Genomic DNA, 13,579 nt, shown 5'->3' on the forward strand with positions numbered 1-13,579 from the left:
GTTATGATTTTTTGAAATTTTGGAAAAAATTTTTTTTCAACTTTTTCGTCAATTTTTCTGATATGAAAAACATTTTTAAACAAAATCGACAAACATTGTATTTTGTAGGAAAAATTCTCAGCTTTTGAATGAAAATATTTATTTTTTCATAAACTCATCAGAAGACCCTTAAAAATCGAATTAAAATGGAAAAATTGATTTTTTTCGGTGTGCAGCGCAAAATTCTTCAAATTTGAATTTTTTTTCTGAAAGCTGAGAGTTTTTTACACAAAATATAGCGTTTTACCGATGTGCATATTTTTTGTTTCGTCACAATTAAATTAAACGCAAATTCATTATAATTAAAATACTTTTATTTTTGAACTTTTTTGAGATGTGGACACAGTTTTAATGAAAGCATAACCAATTTCATCTTTTAAAGGCACAAAAGTGTGTAATGACTGTGTACCTTTCACCGTTTTCGATTGAGAATATCGTACGTTTAACACATTTTTTTTTATTAAATAATCGTCATTAGCTATAAAAGTAAAGTCAACGCTTGTAAAATTTTTCGTTCCCCAGGAAAACAAATCTTGTGGTTTCAGTATATGCTCTTTATTGTTCATTTGTAATGAAGCTCTAGCAGCATATCGTTTTAATGAACCCGCAAGACCATCGCATGGTCCTTTGCCATGGGCAGTTGCAAAAAAATGCCACTCAGCGTTGATTTCGAAGTCAGCATAATGATAACATAAGTTTGTAAATGCTTTCTTGTTTTTGAATTGTTGTGGAGCTCCATCAGAGAAGTAAAAAATCGTATTGATGACAGCAAACTTCTTTTTAAGAAAGGCAATCAATTGCTCTTGAAATAAATAAATTAAAACTGTGTCGTGCTTAAGACAATCTGAAATACCAACAAAGCTCAAATGCTTAATAGTATCATTTTCGTTATAATAAATCACCATTGGAAATATAGTAGCTTGATCATTATTCCAATGAAAGCCTTGAGCTGCTTCCTGCACAACGAATGCATAATTTTCCGAAAAGTCAAATACTACGGCGAATTCCCCGCTCTTTAAATTTAGTTTTGTATCAGAAAAAAATCGACTTTGTATTTTCGCAATAAAATCATGTTTCAAAAGCTTATCAAGTTGCGTCACTAAAGTCTCGATGAAGTCTTCGGAATCTGAAGTAACATTCACAATAGTACAACGGTCTGTTGATGTCCACATTTTATATTGGATTTCATTAACATCAGATTCATTAAACGACACACGAAAATAATCAGCGATTTCTTCATTATTTGGACAACTATTGCACATTCTGGAAAAGCACGATTCTTTTGGATTGTTACAAACTAATTTATTTAATAAATTTTTGTAAATTGGCTGAGATTCTACAACCAAATCGGTGTTTTTCGCAAATTTTGGAAAATTACATCCTAAATGGAATAAATGTAATAAGATTAATAACTAGTTTTAGTACAATTATAGAGAATGTCAAATACACAAGTACCTTCTAACATCAATTTTACATTTTGATGAATAGTACAAACACATACGACATGTGTACCACTACTTCCAGCAAGAATACAATAAGTAGGCCTCAAACTAGCGAATTTAGAAAATCCGATTGCCACTGAATTATATTGCGCTTTGAAGCTTTGGTACAATTCTTTTAAATTACAAAGAATCAACTTTTTTTGTACCCTAGTTCGATTTCCATCACAATCCTTCACAGATTTAAAATCTTTCATGCCCGCTAATTGTTTTGAGTTTTCTTCGCTTTCATAAAAATCAATGACAAGTTTTTTTACATCTAATTTAAGCGGCTGATTGCCTGGAACTTTTGTGGGATTCAAAGTATTAGTAGTCATTTCACCAGAGTCTAAATCAACATTCTCAGATTCACTGATATCATTTTTAAGATTCAGTACCATTTTTCGAGAACAGTTAAATTCAGATGCTATACGACTGACTTCCCAACTGTCGGGTAAAATTGAAAGCAGCTTCTTTTTTATTGATCTGTAAAGCAAACGATCGATCGTATTAATATAAAAAATGAAGATATTTTAAAATGATCGATTGTTAAAAAAATTTACTTGTCACTTTCAGCGTTATATAATTTCTTCACTTTAGCTATCATGGAACAATGATCTTGATTAATCTTTCTGTAGGTAGATTCAGGTACTATTCCAAATTGTGATTGGAACTTATTCTCTAGGGCAGCATAGCTCTCATCAAGTTTTTTTACTCCATAATTTTTTTCAGAATATAACCTTAAATTAAACGCATAGAAAAATAATTAAGTAAGTTTTCACTCAGTAAATGAAAAACTTAATCAATAGAAAATTTTTACCTGTCTTTTTCAATAAGAGGAATTTTCAAAAATCGCTCTAAAGAATGATCATTGTAATCACATAGATTGTCGCTAAAATTACTGACAGTTCGAGATAAACTGCTTCCTTGAGTACAAATTTCAGCTGATATACTCAGACTTTCAACACTAATTTGACTTGAAATAATTTCCTCTTCCTCTGATGCCGGCGGAATATATTCTTTGACACGGAATCGACAACGCACACATAACATTGAAGTGTCATCTAAGTCAGGAAATTTCCAATGATCTTCGTCGGGAAATTTTCTTAAATCTTTAACTCCTTTTTTATCTAAAAGTTTCGTTTAATTAGATGTCAAAAGTCAATATTAAACACAAGGCCATTAATTTAATTGGTTCTACGTAGAGGTTATACATGAGAGGTCAAGTGCACTGTATTAGTTACTTACGTGACTCATTGAATGGATTACAACAATTTACTGACCGTATACGTTTACTCATGGCGATGAAATATCAAAGTAACGCAATAATTATTACTTAAGAACTTGAGCAATTATATTTTTGTTAAGAACAAACGATCCGAAAAGAAATCGCTCAAAAAAGAATCACAAAATGAAAGTAAATAGAGGGAGTTGTGAGCGCCATCTGCATGATAAGTGACGAAGTATAGACTCATCTTTTAAGCAGGTGGTTCAAAATTTCTGAGTACTATAATTTTAGTATTAAAGAGAAAATTATATTACTATTCTGAATTATATTACTGCATAGTGAATCTAACATTTAATTTAATTGTGACGAAACAAAAAATATGCACATCGTCAAAACGCTATATTTTGTGTAAAAAACTCTCAGCTTTCAGAAAAAAAATTCAAATTTGAAGAATTTTGGGCTGCACACCGAAAAAAATAAATTTCTCCACTTTAATTTGATTTTTAAGGGTCTTCTGATGAGTTTATGAAAAAATAAATATTTTTATTCAAAAGCTGAGAATTTTTCCTACAAAATACAATATTTGTCGATTTTGTTTAAAAATGTTTTTCATATCAGAAAAATTGACGAAAAAGTTGAAAAAAAATTTTTTCCAAAATTTCAAAAAATCATAACTTCAAGACCGCTGCGTATTAAGAGCTAAAACTCTCAGGGAATTTTTGTCTTATGATAGAGAACACCTCCATAAATTTTAAACATAATCCGCGAGGGTCGCCCCGTAAAAATGTTCTTATTTGGTGGAATGACCCATATAAAATTGATTATTTTTTTTATTTGATTTCATTTCATGAAGAAACATTTTTTTTGTAAATATTTTTCAAGAGTAAATTTATGTCCGAATTTTAAATCAAAATATTTTGGCATAAAAAAAATTTGAACTATGTAAATTTAGTCAAAAACTTAAGTTTAAAACTTTTTTTTTGTGCGTACGATAATTTTTCAGAAGATCCGATAATTTGACGGCACTGTGTCGATCAGAGAAGCAAAAGTTTCTGGGAACACTGTATGAAACCTTGAAAAGGCGCAAATTCAAGTCAAGACCTTTGCAATGACACTAAATTTCACTAAAAATACCGATTTTATCATATGACTATCCTGGAGACAAAATTCTTGTTATTCTCTTAATAATATAGATATACTTTTTTCAATACTCACTCTTATGTCAAACATTAGAATGTTATTATATACTGACTCTAAAATCGAAAAAATTTAGTTTTTTATACTTCCTGTGCAGTTTTTATATGATTGCAATCATGATGATTTTAACTATCTCCGATGGTAAAAGTTACCATCTAGATAATAAACCGTATCATCATAATTGTGGGAATTAATATATACTGATTGTACTAATTACAATCGCCAGATAGTTGCATTTATCATCTTAACTTTGCAAAAGTTAATAACCATCTTGGATAGTAGAAGCTACAAAATAGGGATGGTTACCGTTAACATAAATTCTCTCCGTGTACGTATATGTTGAAGTTGTTTACAAGATTCAACTGTTGCTAAAATTCTTTTTGCGATTTTTACGCCACCTCGCGGACGTTTGTCGAATTAAAAGATAATTCGACTCATCTATAGCGTATTTTAGCGTAGTCCTACAGAAATGTAGAGACAGATAGAGAGAAAGAGAAGTTACTTTTCGATACTAGTGCGACGTAAATTAACTAAACTATAGATTGCCAGAAATCGTATTCTTTGCGCCCTCGGTATGTTGCTCGAAAATCCAACTTTCGCGGTTGATATGACAAAAAAGGTATAGTTTAGACCCACCAAATATCACTTGGAAATAATACTTTTGTGGTTAGAATTGAATTACAAAAAATTAATTCTATTGTCACAATTATTCTTACTGACTTCTTAAAAGCTTAAAAATAAAGATAAAGCTAAACCAACGCGTAAATACATAAAATGTAGATAAATAGATAACCTTCAACATAATGTTTAAAAGAAATGTAATTTTCGTATATTATTAAGGTGAAAAAAATTAAGATACATATGATTAAGCTTAAGGGGCTTAATGACAGTTACTATGAATTAAGTACAATTTGTATAGTTTTGAGCTGAAAATAGCGAGAAATTTCAGGGATGACTCGTAAAGTTTACGATTATTTAGATTTTTTTATTTGTTTTCATAATAATAGTAACAGTTAGTTTTAATTATCAAAAAATTAATGCGCATTCAATCTCTTTATCTATTGGAGAAAGAATACGACAATACAGAAGTGACTTTATAACTAAAACAATCATGTTAATAAAGGATGAATTTAAATAGTTAGCAAAAAATTTAACAAGGCACACGTGTAAAACATAAGGGTTGCAATTACAGTGTCGTAGCTCGTGTAATTGCGCCAGCAATATAAAAAAGTCATAACTTGGGACAATAGACACGATTTTATTTATTAGTTTCATCATTAAACGTCGTTATTCCCAGTAATTTAAAGCTCAAAAGAAAAAAGTGACCTCAGAGTCACGTGGCAGCGCACATGAGTCTGAACTACCACCTACTGTGAATTTCAGTTCGATCGATTCGACTATTATATTCAGTTGTATTTATTACAATTCTAATAACTATGTTTGTGGAGAAAAAATAAAACTTATTACTCAATCTGCTATTATTTGAACTTTTAATTTAGGACCTTATGAGGTCGTATATTTAGCATACAACGGATACGGAACATAAAAAAGTTGATTCCTCAGAAAAATCTCATAGCTAAATTTACAACCTACCACACAAACTCATTCTTCTATTGAATTTTGTAACTTTGATCCCGTCGGTCGTTTTATAATTTTAATTCCCGCTAAGAAAATCGGGAAGTTATTGGTTTTACCCCGTTTTGCAAAAATAATGTTTTATTAAATTTCTATTAGACTTTTGAGCTCGGAGAGCTCAAAATAACACATACCCTTAGAGGAAATGACAATCGGCCCGAGCTTGGCCAAGGCTCGGCGACAATTGGCCAAGATTTGGCGCAATGCTCATTAACTTTGGGGCAAGCTTGATATCCAAGCTTGGCCCAAGTCCGTCTAAGCATACAAATGATAATTTTCTGCTAAGACTGAATATCAGTACTGTGCCAAGACTGAAAATAAGTATTGTGCCAAGACTGAGAATAAGTATTGCGCCAAGACTGAAAATAAGTATCGTGTCAAGACTGAAAATAAGTATTGTGCCAAGACTGAATTTTAGTATTGAGTCAATACCGATTTTCAAGTCTGGCCCATGCCTGGTTATCAGGACTGGACCACAGTTACTATTTAAGTCTGGCCCATGCCATTTGATAAAAAGTGATAAAAAGGAATTTTCTAATCGTAATTTTTTTTTATTTTAATTTTTATGCAGAGCTAACGCAAGTTTATACCATTTGACCTTTTATTTAGACCTAACTTTCATTAATTATGGAAATAAAGTGAAAATCGCATTTGTCCTAACCGAGATTCGAACCCGAGCCGCGCGCTTGCTAGACCGATAACTAACCTACGCCGTATGACCGATAAGCTGATCGACATCTCATCATTCTTATTAGCTAAATCTATATGGTGACAGAGTGTGACGGTTTATTATTTTCATAATTTATGTTATTTAATATTGTGTTTTGATGAAAATTAACTATTTTTTACAAATGTTTATTAATTTAAAAAAATAGAAAAGTCAAGTCCTTATATTACTTTAGAATTTGTACATCGTTCTGTATACTTTTAACATTTTATTATAAATTTTAATGTTTAAAATTATCAATATTAAAAATTAAACTGTAAATTATTATATTTTAATTTTTTTAAGACCCTATCGATCTCCCAACAAACGGAAACGGATTGGAGCTCAATGCGATCCAATCCGATTCAATACGTTTTTTGAAACGGATTGAATCGTATTGAAAAGTATTGAATCGGATAGGGCAAATTAAAAGTAGAAGTTGAATTTACCGACAGAGCCGAATTAGTTACCATTTCTAATCAAGGTATTTTGGATTTTTTTTTTTTTAAATACTTAGGAAAATATTTTGAATATTTGTGTGTATGTGGGAAGTATTGCTTTTTTTTGTTTAAAAAAAGCGTTTTAGCGTTGAGCTTCAAATTAAAATATCTCAGAAACTAAGCAAAAGTAGTCGAGACATATTACGTATGAAATTTAGAGAATTAAATAAAGAACAAAATGTGCCAAACCCGATGTCACTATGACCAATAGTTTATGAGACATTAATTTTTTAATGAAAAAAACGCGGTTTCGCTCAAGCACTTATAAACAAATAGCAGTAACTCCGCGAAAAATCATTCGATTTCCTTTTTTTTTTTTTTTTTTTAATTTTAATTATTGTTGTCTTCTATAAGCAAAAAAATCAGCTAAGCTCAAAAAAATTTTTTTGAATTTATTTGAATTATTTTCAGTTTTTCGAATTTCTGTATTGAAAAATAGTTGAAATTGGAAAAAAAATTTTTTTTTTTTCATATTAAAATTTTTCCGGCAGCAAAGAATCGATATGAAAAAAAAAAAATTTATTTTTAGTGCAAATATATAGTTAACAAGTTTTAAAAAATATGAGTTCTACGGGAATTCGATGTCCGGATCCGAGGAAGAGCGCGTGCGCCATTCCCCTCAAACCGTTGTCGGAGAATGTTGGAGGAAATAATAATAATGTAATTTTGTAATTTTTTCCAAGTCTTAATTAACTTTTAAAAAATCGATTCAACAATATAGGTATCAAACGATTTAGAATTTCATGAGTCGTAAAGATATCCTATCGTGTAGAGAACTTTTTTAAAAAAATTTATTTCTATTTGTTTGAAAAAATAGTTAGTTAAAATTTTGAAAATCGATCGTTCATCGGTAGGTTTTCTAGACGATTCATAATATTTATAATCGATTGGTACTTATGTTGTGAAAACAAATTTTTAATTCTTAACTATTTTTTTAAACAAATCAGTCGATTGGCTAAAGATGGAAGCCCGTGTACATTTTATGTTCATGAAAAAAACCATCAAATTCTTCTATATTTTAGGTCAAGGTTTACGAATATCATATTGAATTTATTGACAAATGATGCAAACAATTGTTAATAACAATTAAATTGTTTAAACTGCTATAACTCAGAAACGGCTGATTTGACGAGAAAGTTTACTTTACAAAAAAATGTTTAAAATTAAAAAACAGATAAAAAATGTATTTATCAATTTTTTGATAAAATGGATATTTTCGGAGATATATCGCAAAAAACGACGAGTAGCGGTCGGACCTTTCCGTCACGCGCACGCATCCCATGAACTCTAACGACAATTGACAAGCAAAAAAAAAAATACAAAAACGAAAAAAAATTAGAAGCTCGGTGTGGACAAGTGATTAAGAAAATAAACTCATAAGAATCGTAGAGGAGACTCTACAGAAGATTTCCAGAACAACAATCGATCAATTCACCCCATTGACACGAAGAAACAGCCTCATAAGAGGCGATTTTCAGTTAACTTTACTAAAATGCGTCTTTTAAAAATTCATTCCTTGATGTCAAACAAAAAAAAAAACAAAAAAATTTTTTCGCTAAAATCTGAAAAAGTAATATACATTCAAAATTAAAACAAAAAATTTTGACATCAAGGAATGAATTTTTAAATGTCAAATTTCAGTGAAATTAAACGAACATCGCTTCATATGGGGCTGTTTCTTCGTGTCCATGGGGTGAATTGATCGATTGTTGTTCTGGAAATCTTCTATAGAGTCTCCTCTACGAGTTTATATGAGTTTATGAGTTTATTTAGTTTTTATGAGTTTATTTTCTTAATCACTAGTCCACACCGAGCTTCTAATTTCTTTTCGTTTTTGTATTTTTTTTTGCTTGTCAATTGTCGTTAAAGTTCATGGAATGTGTACGCGTGACAGAGAGGTCCGACCGCTACTCGTCGTTTTTCACGATATCTCCGAAAATATCCATTTTATCAAAAAATTGATAAATACATTTTTTATCTGTTTTTTAATTTTAAACATTTTTTTGTAAAGTAAACTTTCTCGTCAAATCAGCCGTTTCTGAGTTATAGCAGTTTAAACAATTTAATTGTTATTAACAATTGTTTGCATCATTTGTCAATAAATTCAATATGATATTCGTAAACCTTGACCTAAAATATAGAAGAATTTGATGGTTTTTTTCATGAACATAAAATGTACACGGGCTTCCATCTTTAGCCGATCGACTGATTTGTTTAAGAAAATAGTTAACAATTAGAAATTTGTTTTCACAATATAGGTACCAACATAGGTACCAATTAATTCCAAATTATGAATCGTCCAGAAAACCTATCGATGAAAGATCGATTTTCAAAATGTTAACTAACTATTTTTTTAAACAAATAGAAGAATTAAAAAAAAAAAAAGTTCTCCGCACGATAGGAAATCTTTACAATTCATAAAATTCTGAATTGTTTGATACCTACATTATAAAAACAAATTTTTAATTGTTAACTAACTATTTTTTTAAACAAATAGAAAAAATTTTTTTTAAAAAAGTTTTTTACACGATAAGATATTTTTACGGCTCATGAAATTCTGAATTGTTTGATACCAATATTGTGGACTTGATTTTTTAAAAGTTAATTAAGACAGAAAAAATTACAAAAAAGATGAAAAACAAATTACTCCGAGTATCTGAGCGGCCGCTTACTATTGTTTTTATTTGCCTCTCATTATTATTATTTCCCCCATCATTCTCCGACAACGGTATAAGGGGAATAGCGCACGCGCTCTTCCTCGGATCCGGACATCGAATCCCCGTAAAACTCATATTTTTTAAAACTTGTTAACTATATATTTGCACTAAAAAAAAATTAGGAAAACGGTTGACCCTAAAGGCCATCCCTGTAACTTCCCGCTACCTCCATACCTAAGTGCTCAACAATTCACTTATTTTTTAAGCTCTTCGAGCTCAAAAATATAATTTTTGTGTAATTTTGAGATCTCCGAGCTAAAATAAATCGCTGTTCTGTGCTTTTGAGCTCTTCGAGCTCAAAAGGCTAATAGAAGTTTTATAGAACACTATTTTTTGAATTTTCAAACCGCAATAACTTTTGAATGAATTAACCGATTTTCTCGCGGTTTACGGCATTCAACGCAGTTTTTTGAGTTCTTTAAAAAATCTTCGAGCGTAAACTGGTCAGACAAAAAATTTTATAGAAATTCTGAAAAAAACATTTTTTTCAATTTTTTTCGACAACGATATCTGATGAACAAATCAACCGATTTTGACCGGGCTAGTAGCAATTGACGTAGTTTTTTGAGGTTAAGAGCTGATTAGTTTTTTGAATTGATCGGTTTAGCCGTTTAAAAGATATTTCAAAAAAATATGGCACGCCGTTTTACTTTTTAAAGCTTAAGATTTTCTACCTAAGGTTTAAATTATAATTAATATTTTTACTGTTTTTGAATTATGTTTGACATAATTTTTATTTGAGATTATTTTTTTGAAATCTATTTTTATTTCACTTTTGATAATGTTAATTCCATCAGCATATAGAAACATAGGGTTTTGAGCATTTTTCATTTTTTAAGATATTATTTTTTACAATTTTTTTGACATGTTTGTTAGGCAGAAATCAATTTTTATTTGGAATTTTTAGCTGTATGCATATTTGCCGATGTCATACATATGATAGTAAATTTTGTTTACGTTGTTGAGTATAGATAAAAATTTTTAGTCATCTTAGAAATTATGGTATAAGAAAACAAACGCATTTTTATTATTTAATACTAAATATGTTCTATGAAAAATTTTCTGAATTTTATTGAAGCTAAATTTTCATTAAGCTGATAAATTGAATTCAGTCCCTAAAAATATAATGTACAAATATTAATCATCATTGAATATGATATAAATTTATTAAACTTAGGTTTCAATTTTATATTGTATCAAAAAAAGTAACTTTGATCATTCAAGTCTCAAAAGAATCACTATTGGATGACAAGTTATCCTATTTTCATGTAATTTTTTATCATTTAAATTTTAATTGATTAATTGATATTTTGTTGATAATGATAATTATGAATTTTGAGATTATGTTTACATGTATATGGAGCATTTTAATATTATTATTCAATAATTCTCTATCTAAATAATTACATACCAGAATTATGATTTATGTTATAAATAACTTGTACAGTTATTTTTTGCAGTAATGTTTTTAGTTCAAATGCTTTCAGTTATATTAATTATTCTTATTGATAAGGGCTCCAGAAATTTATAAATTAAAAATTTCACAATAATTAGTGCGATGACGGAAAAAATATTTCATCATTGGAAATTTATGTAAGCAAAACAACAGAATAGTAAATTATGGAAATCAATTGAATTTTATTTAAACTATCAAAAAATATTACATAATAATTAAGTCGATCTGTAAGTTAGCAATTAAAATTATCAATATTGATAATTTTAATTCCAAGTCTGAATTAAAATTATCAATATTGATAATTTTAATTCACAGGATGAATTAAAATTATCACTAGATGTTTAAAATATCAGTGCAGCCAATACAAAATCGCGCGATTTTATCGTCTCATTCAAAAGTAGTGTTATTGGTAAATGTAAATTTCAAGACACCACCTCGTGGTCGAAAGCAGTACTACTCAAATTAGGTCATTTATTCTCATGGCGGTGACGTACTTGCCATCTGGCGTTAAAAAATTTAACTACTCAAACCAGGTTTTGGTAATAGGCCTTTTTACACGGTGCCATTTACCAATACTCAGCAAGGTTACTAGATGCGTTATAACGACGACACCTCGTGGATTGGTGGGCTGTTTATTGTCACACAAGATTTGTTTATTAGTTTAAATTTAAAATATATCAATAAATGTATTTTAATAAATGATTCCCTGGTTAATATTGATAACATTTTATCTCAACTTAAATTTGTTGTTCGTTATAAATTAATCAAGAAAAATTGCATATACACTCGCTCGCATTAATGCTGGACCCTCCCCCCTCCGCAAATTTTTTTAACTTTCGGCTAAGAATATTGAAAATTTTCAAAAGTTGGGAAGTTATTGATTTTACCCCGTTTTTCGAAAATCAAGTTTTCAACGGATGTTGACGTTTTGAGGTTTTAGGAAGCCCTCCGAATGTTTCCGCGGTGATGGCCGTATGTACACGGAAAAAAGTAAACTGTAATATTCACTCGGATTCCGGTTAGTTTTTATAATTTCAAACAGTAAAGCGGACATCGGGGTGGCAAAAATGTAAATATTACAGAACTTAATGTAGAAAGTATAAAAGCCACAGTTTATAATTTAATATCCAAAATAAGTGATTAGTAGTTTTCACTATAGTAAATAACGACTCTTTCATCTTTAAAAATTACAGTTTCAAACAGTAAAAAATGCCATTTCAATAAATAGTCCATATTATGAAGAGAAGGGGAACTTAGATGAAAGAGAAAAGGGTCTCACTCTGGGAGAATTTAACATTTCCAACTGTAAAAATTATACTTTCAAAATATACATTTTACCAGTCTAAGCAAGTCACTAATTACAGTTTGACTTTTGGCGTTGCGTTTAAAATTTACCATTTTACTTTGTAAATATTGACGTTGCTTGTATTAAAAATTTACTAACTTTATTTTATACTTTTTACATATCATAACATAATTTTTTAGGTACGAAATGATAAATATTAAAGTCTGAATTCTTAATTATTATACTTTAACATTTTAGACATTTACCTAGCGAATATTACTGTTTGAAATAGTATTTTCTTCCATGTAAAGAGTAAATTGTAACGTTTAAATTGTAAATATTACAATGTGAATAGTAAAATTACGATTTTACTGTTTGAAATGGTAATTTTTAGCAGTTGATCATTACTTATTATAAATCGACTGTTATTTATTACAGTTTACTTTTTTCCGTGTAAAGCTCTCATAAATATTGAACGGCTCGACCGATTTTATCGCGGTTGGTCCCGTTCGAAAGGGCTTGACCAAACTTAGATTTTGAATACAACTTGGACTGATTCGAACCAGTAGATTTTGAAAAATCTCAAAAGAAATTACAAAAAAGAATTAGGAAAACGGTTGACCCTGAAGGCCATCCCTGCAACTTCCCGCTAATTCCATACCTGGACGCTTAAAATTACACTTATGCCGTTTTTAAGCTCTTCAAGCTCAAAAGTCTAATAGAAGTTTGATAAAACACTATTTATTGAGTTTTCAAACCGCAATAACTTTTAAATAAATGAACTGATTTTCTTGCGGTTGGCGGCATTCGACGCAGTTTTTTAAGCCTCATGAAGAATCTTTAAGTTTGTATTGATCAAACAAGAAATTTCGGAGTAATTCCGAAAAAACACTTTTTTGGGTTTTCTTTCTTGCACGATATCTTTTGAACGAATCTACCGATTTTGGCCAGATTAGCGGCAATCGACGTGGTTGTTTAAGGTTAAGAGCTGATTAGTTTTTGGAGTTGATCGATAGAGCCGTTTGAAAGTAATTCCAAAAAAACCACTTTTAAAAAAAATTTTTTTTACGGTTTTTTTTAGATTTTTCAATTAAAATCACAAAAAAACTAAAAAAAATATTTTTTTATATGTGGTTTTTTCAGACTAACTTTTAAACGGCTTTACCGATCGATTTTGAATAATAATCAGCTCTTAACATCAAAAAACCACATCGATTCTTGCCAGTCGGGTCAAAATCGGTTGATTCGTTCGTGAGTTATCGTTGACGAAAGAAAACCGAAAAACGTGTTTTTTGAATTACTCCTAAGTTCCTAAGTCGATCAAATTCAACTTGACAA

General features: G+C 29.7%; 1 protein-coding gene across 1 annotated transcript; it reads right to left on the bottom strand.

Annotated features, from left to right (window-relative positions):
* Positions 1-331: 331 nt before the first annotated feature.
* Positions 332-2,605, bottom strand: LOC123258821. Its single transcript, XM_044719056.1, has 4 exons — positions 2,338-2,605; positions 2,081-2,257; positions 1,495-2,003; positions 332-1,420 (listed from the first exon to the last, which is right to left on the bottom strand). Exons 1-4 carry the CDS (start codon positions 2,568-2,570, stop codon positions 342-344), a joined length of 1,998 nt encoding a protein of 665 aa, XP_044574991.1. The 5' UTR covers positions 2,571-2,605; the 3' UTR covers positions 332-341.
* Between the last annotated feature and the right edge of the window lie 10,974 nt (positions 2,606-13,579).

The sequence above is a fragment of the Cotesia glomerata genome, linkage group LG2 (genome assembly GCF_020080835.1).
Source record: "Cotesia glomerata isolate CgM1 linkage group LG2, MPM_Cglom_v2.3, whole genome shotgun sequence".
Classification (NCBI taxonomy): domain Eukaryota; kingdom Metazoa; phylum Arthropoda; class Insecta; order Hymenoptera; family Braconidae; genus Cotesia; species Cotesia glomerata.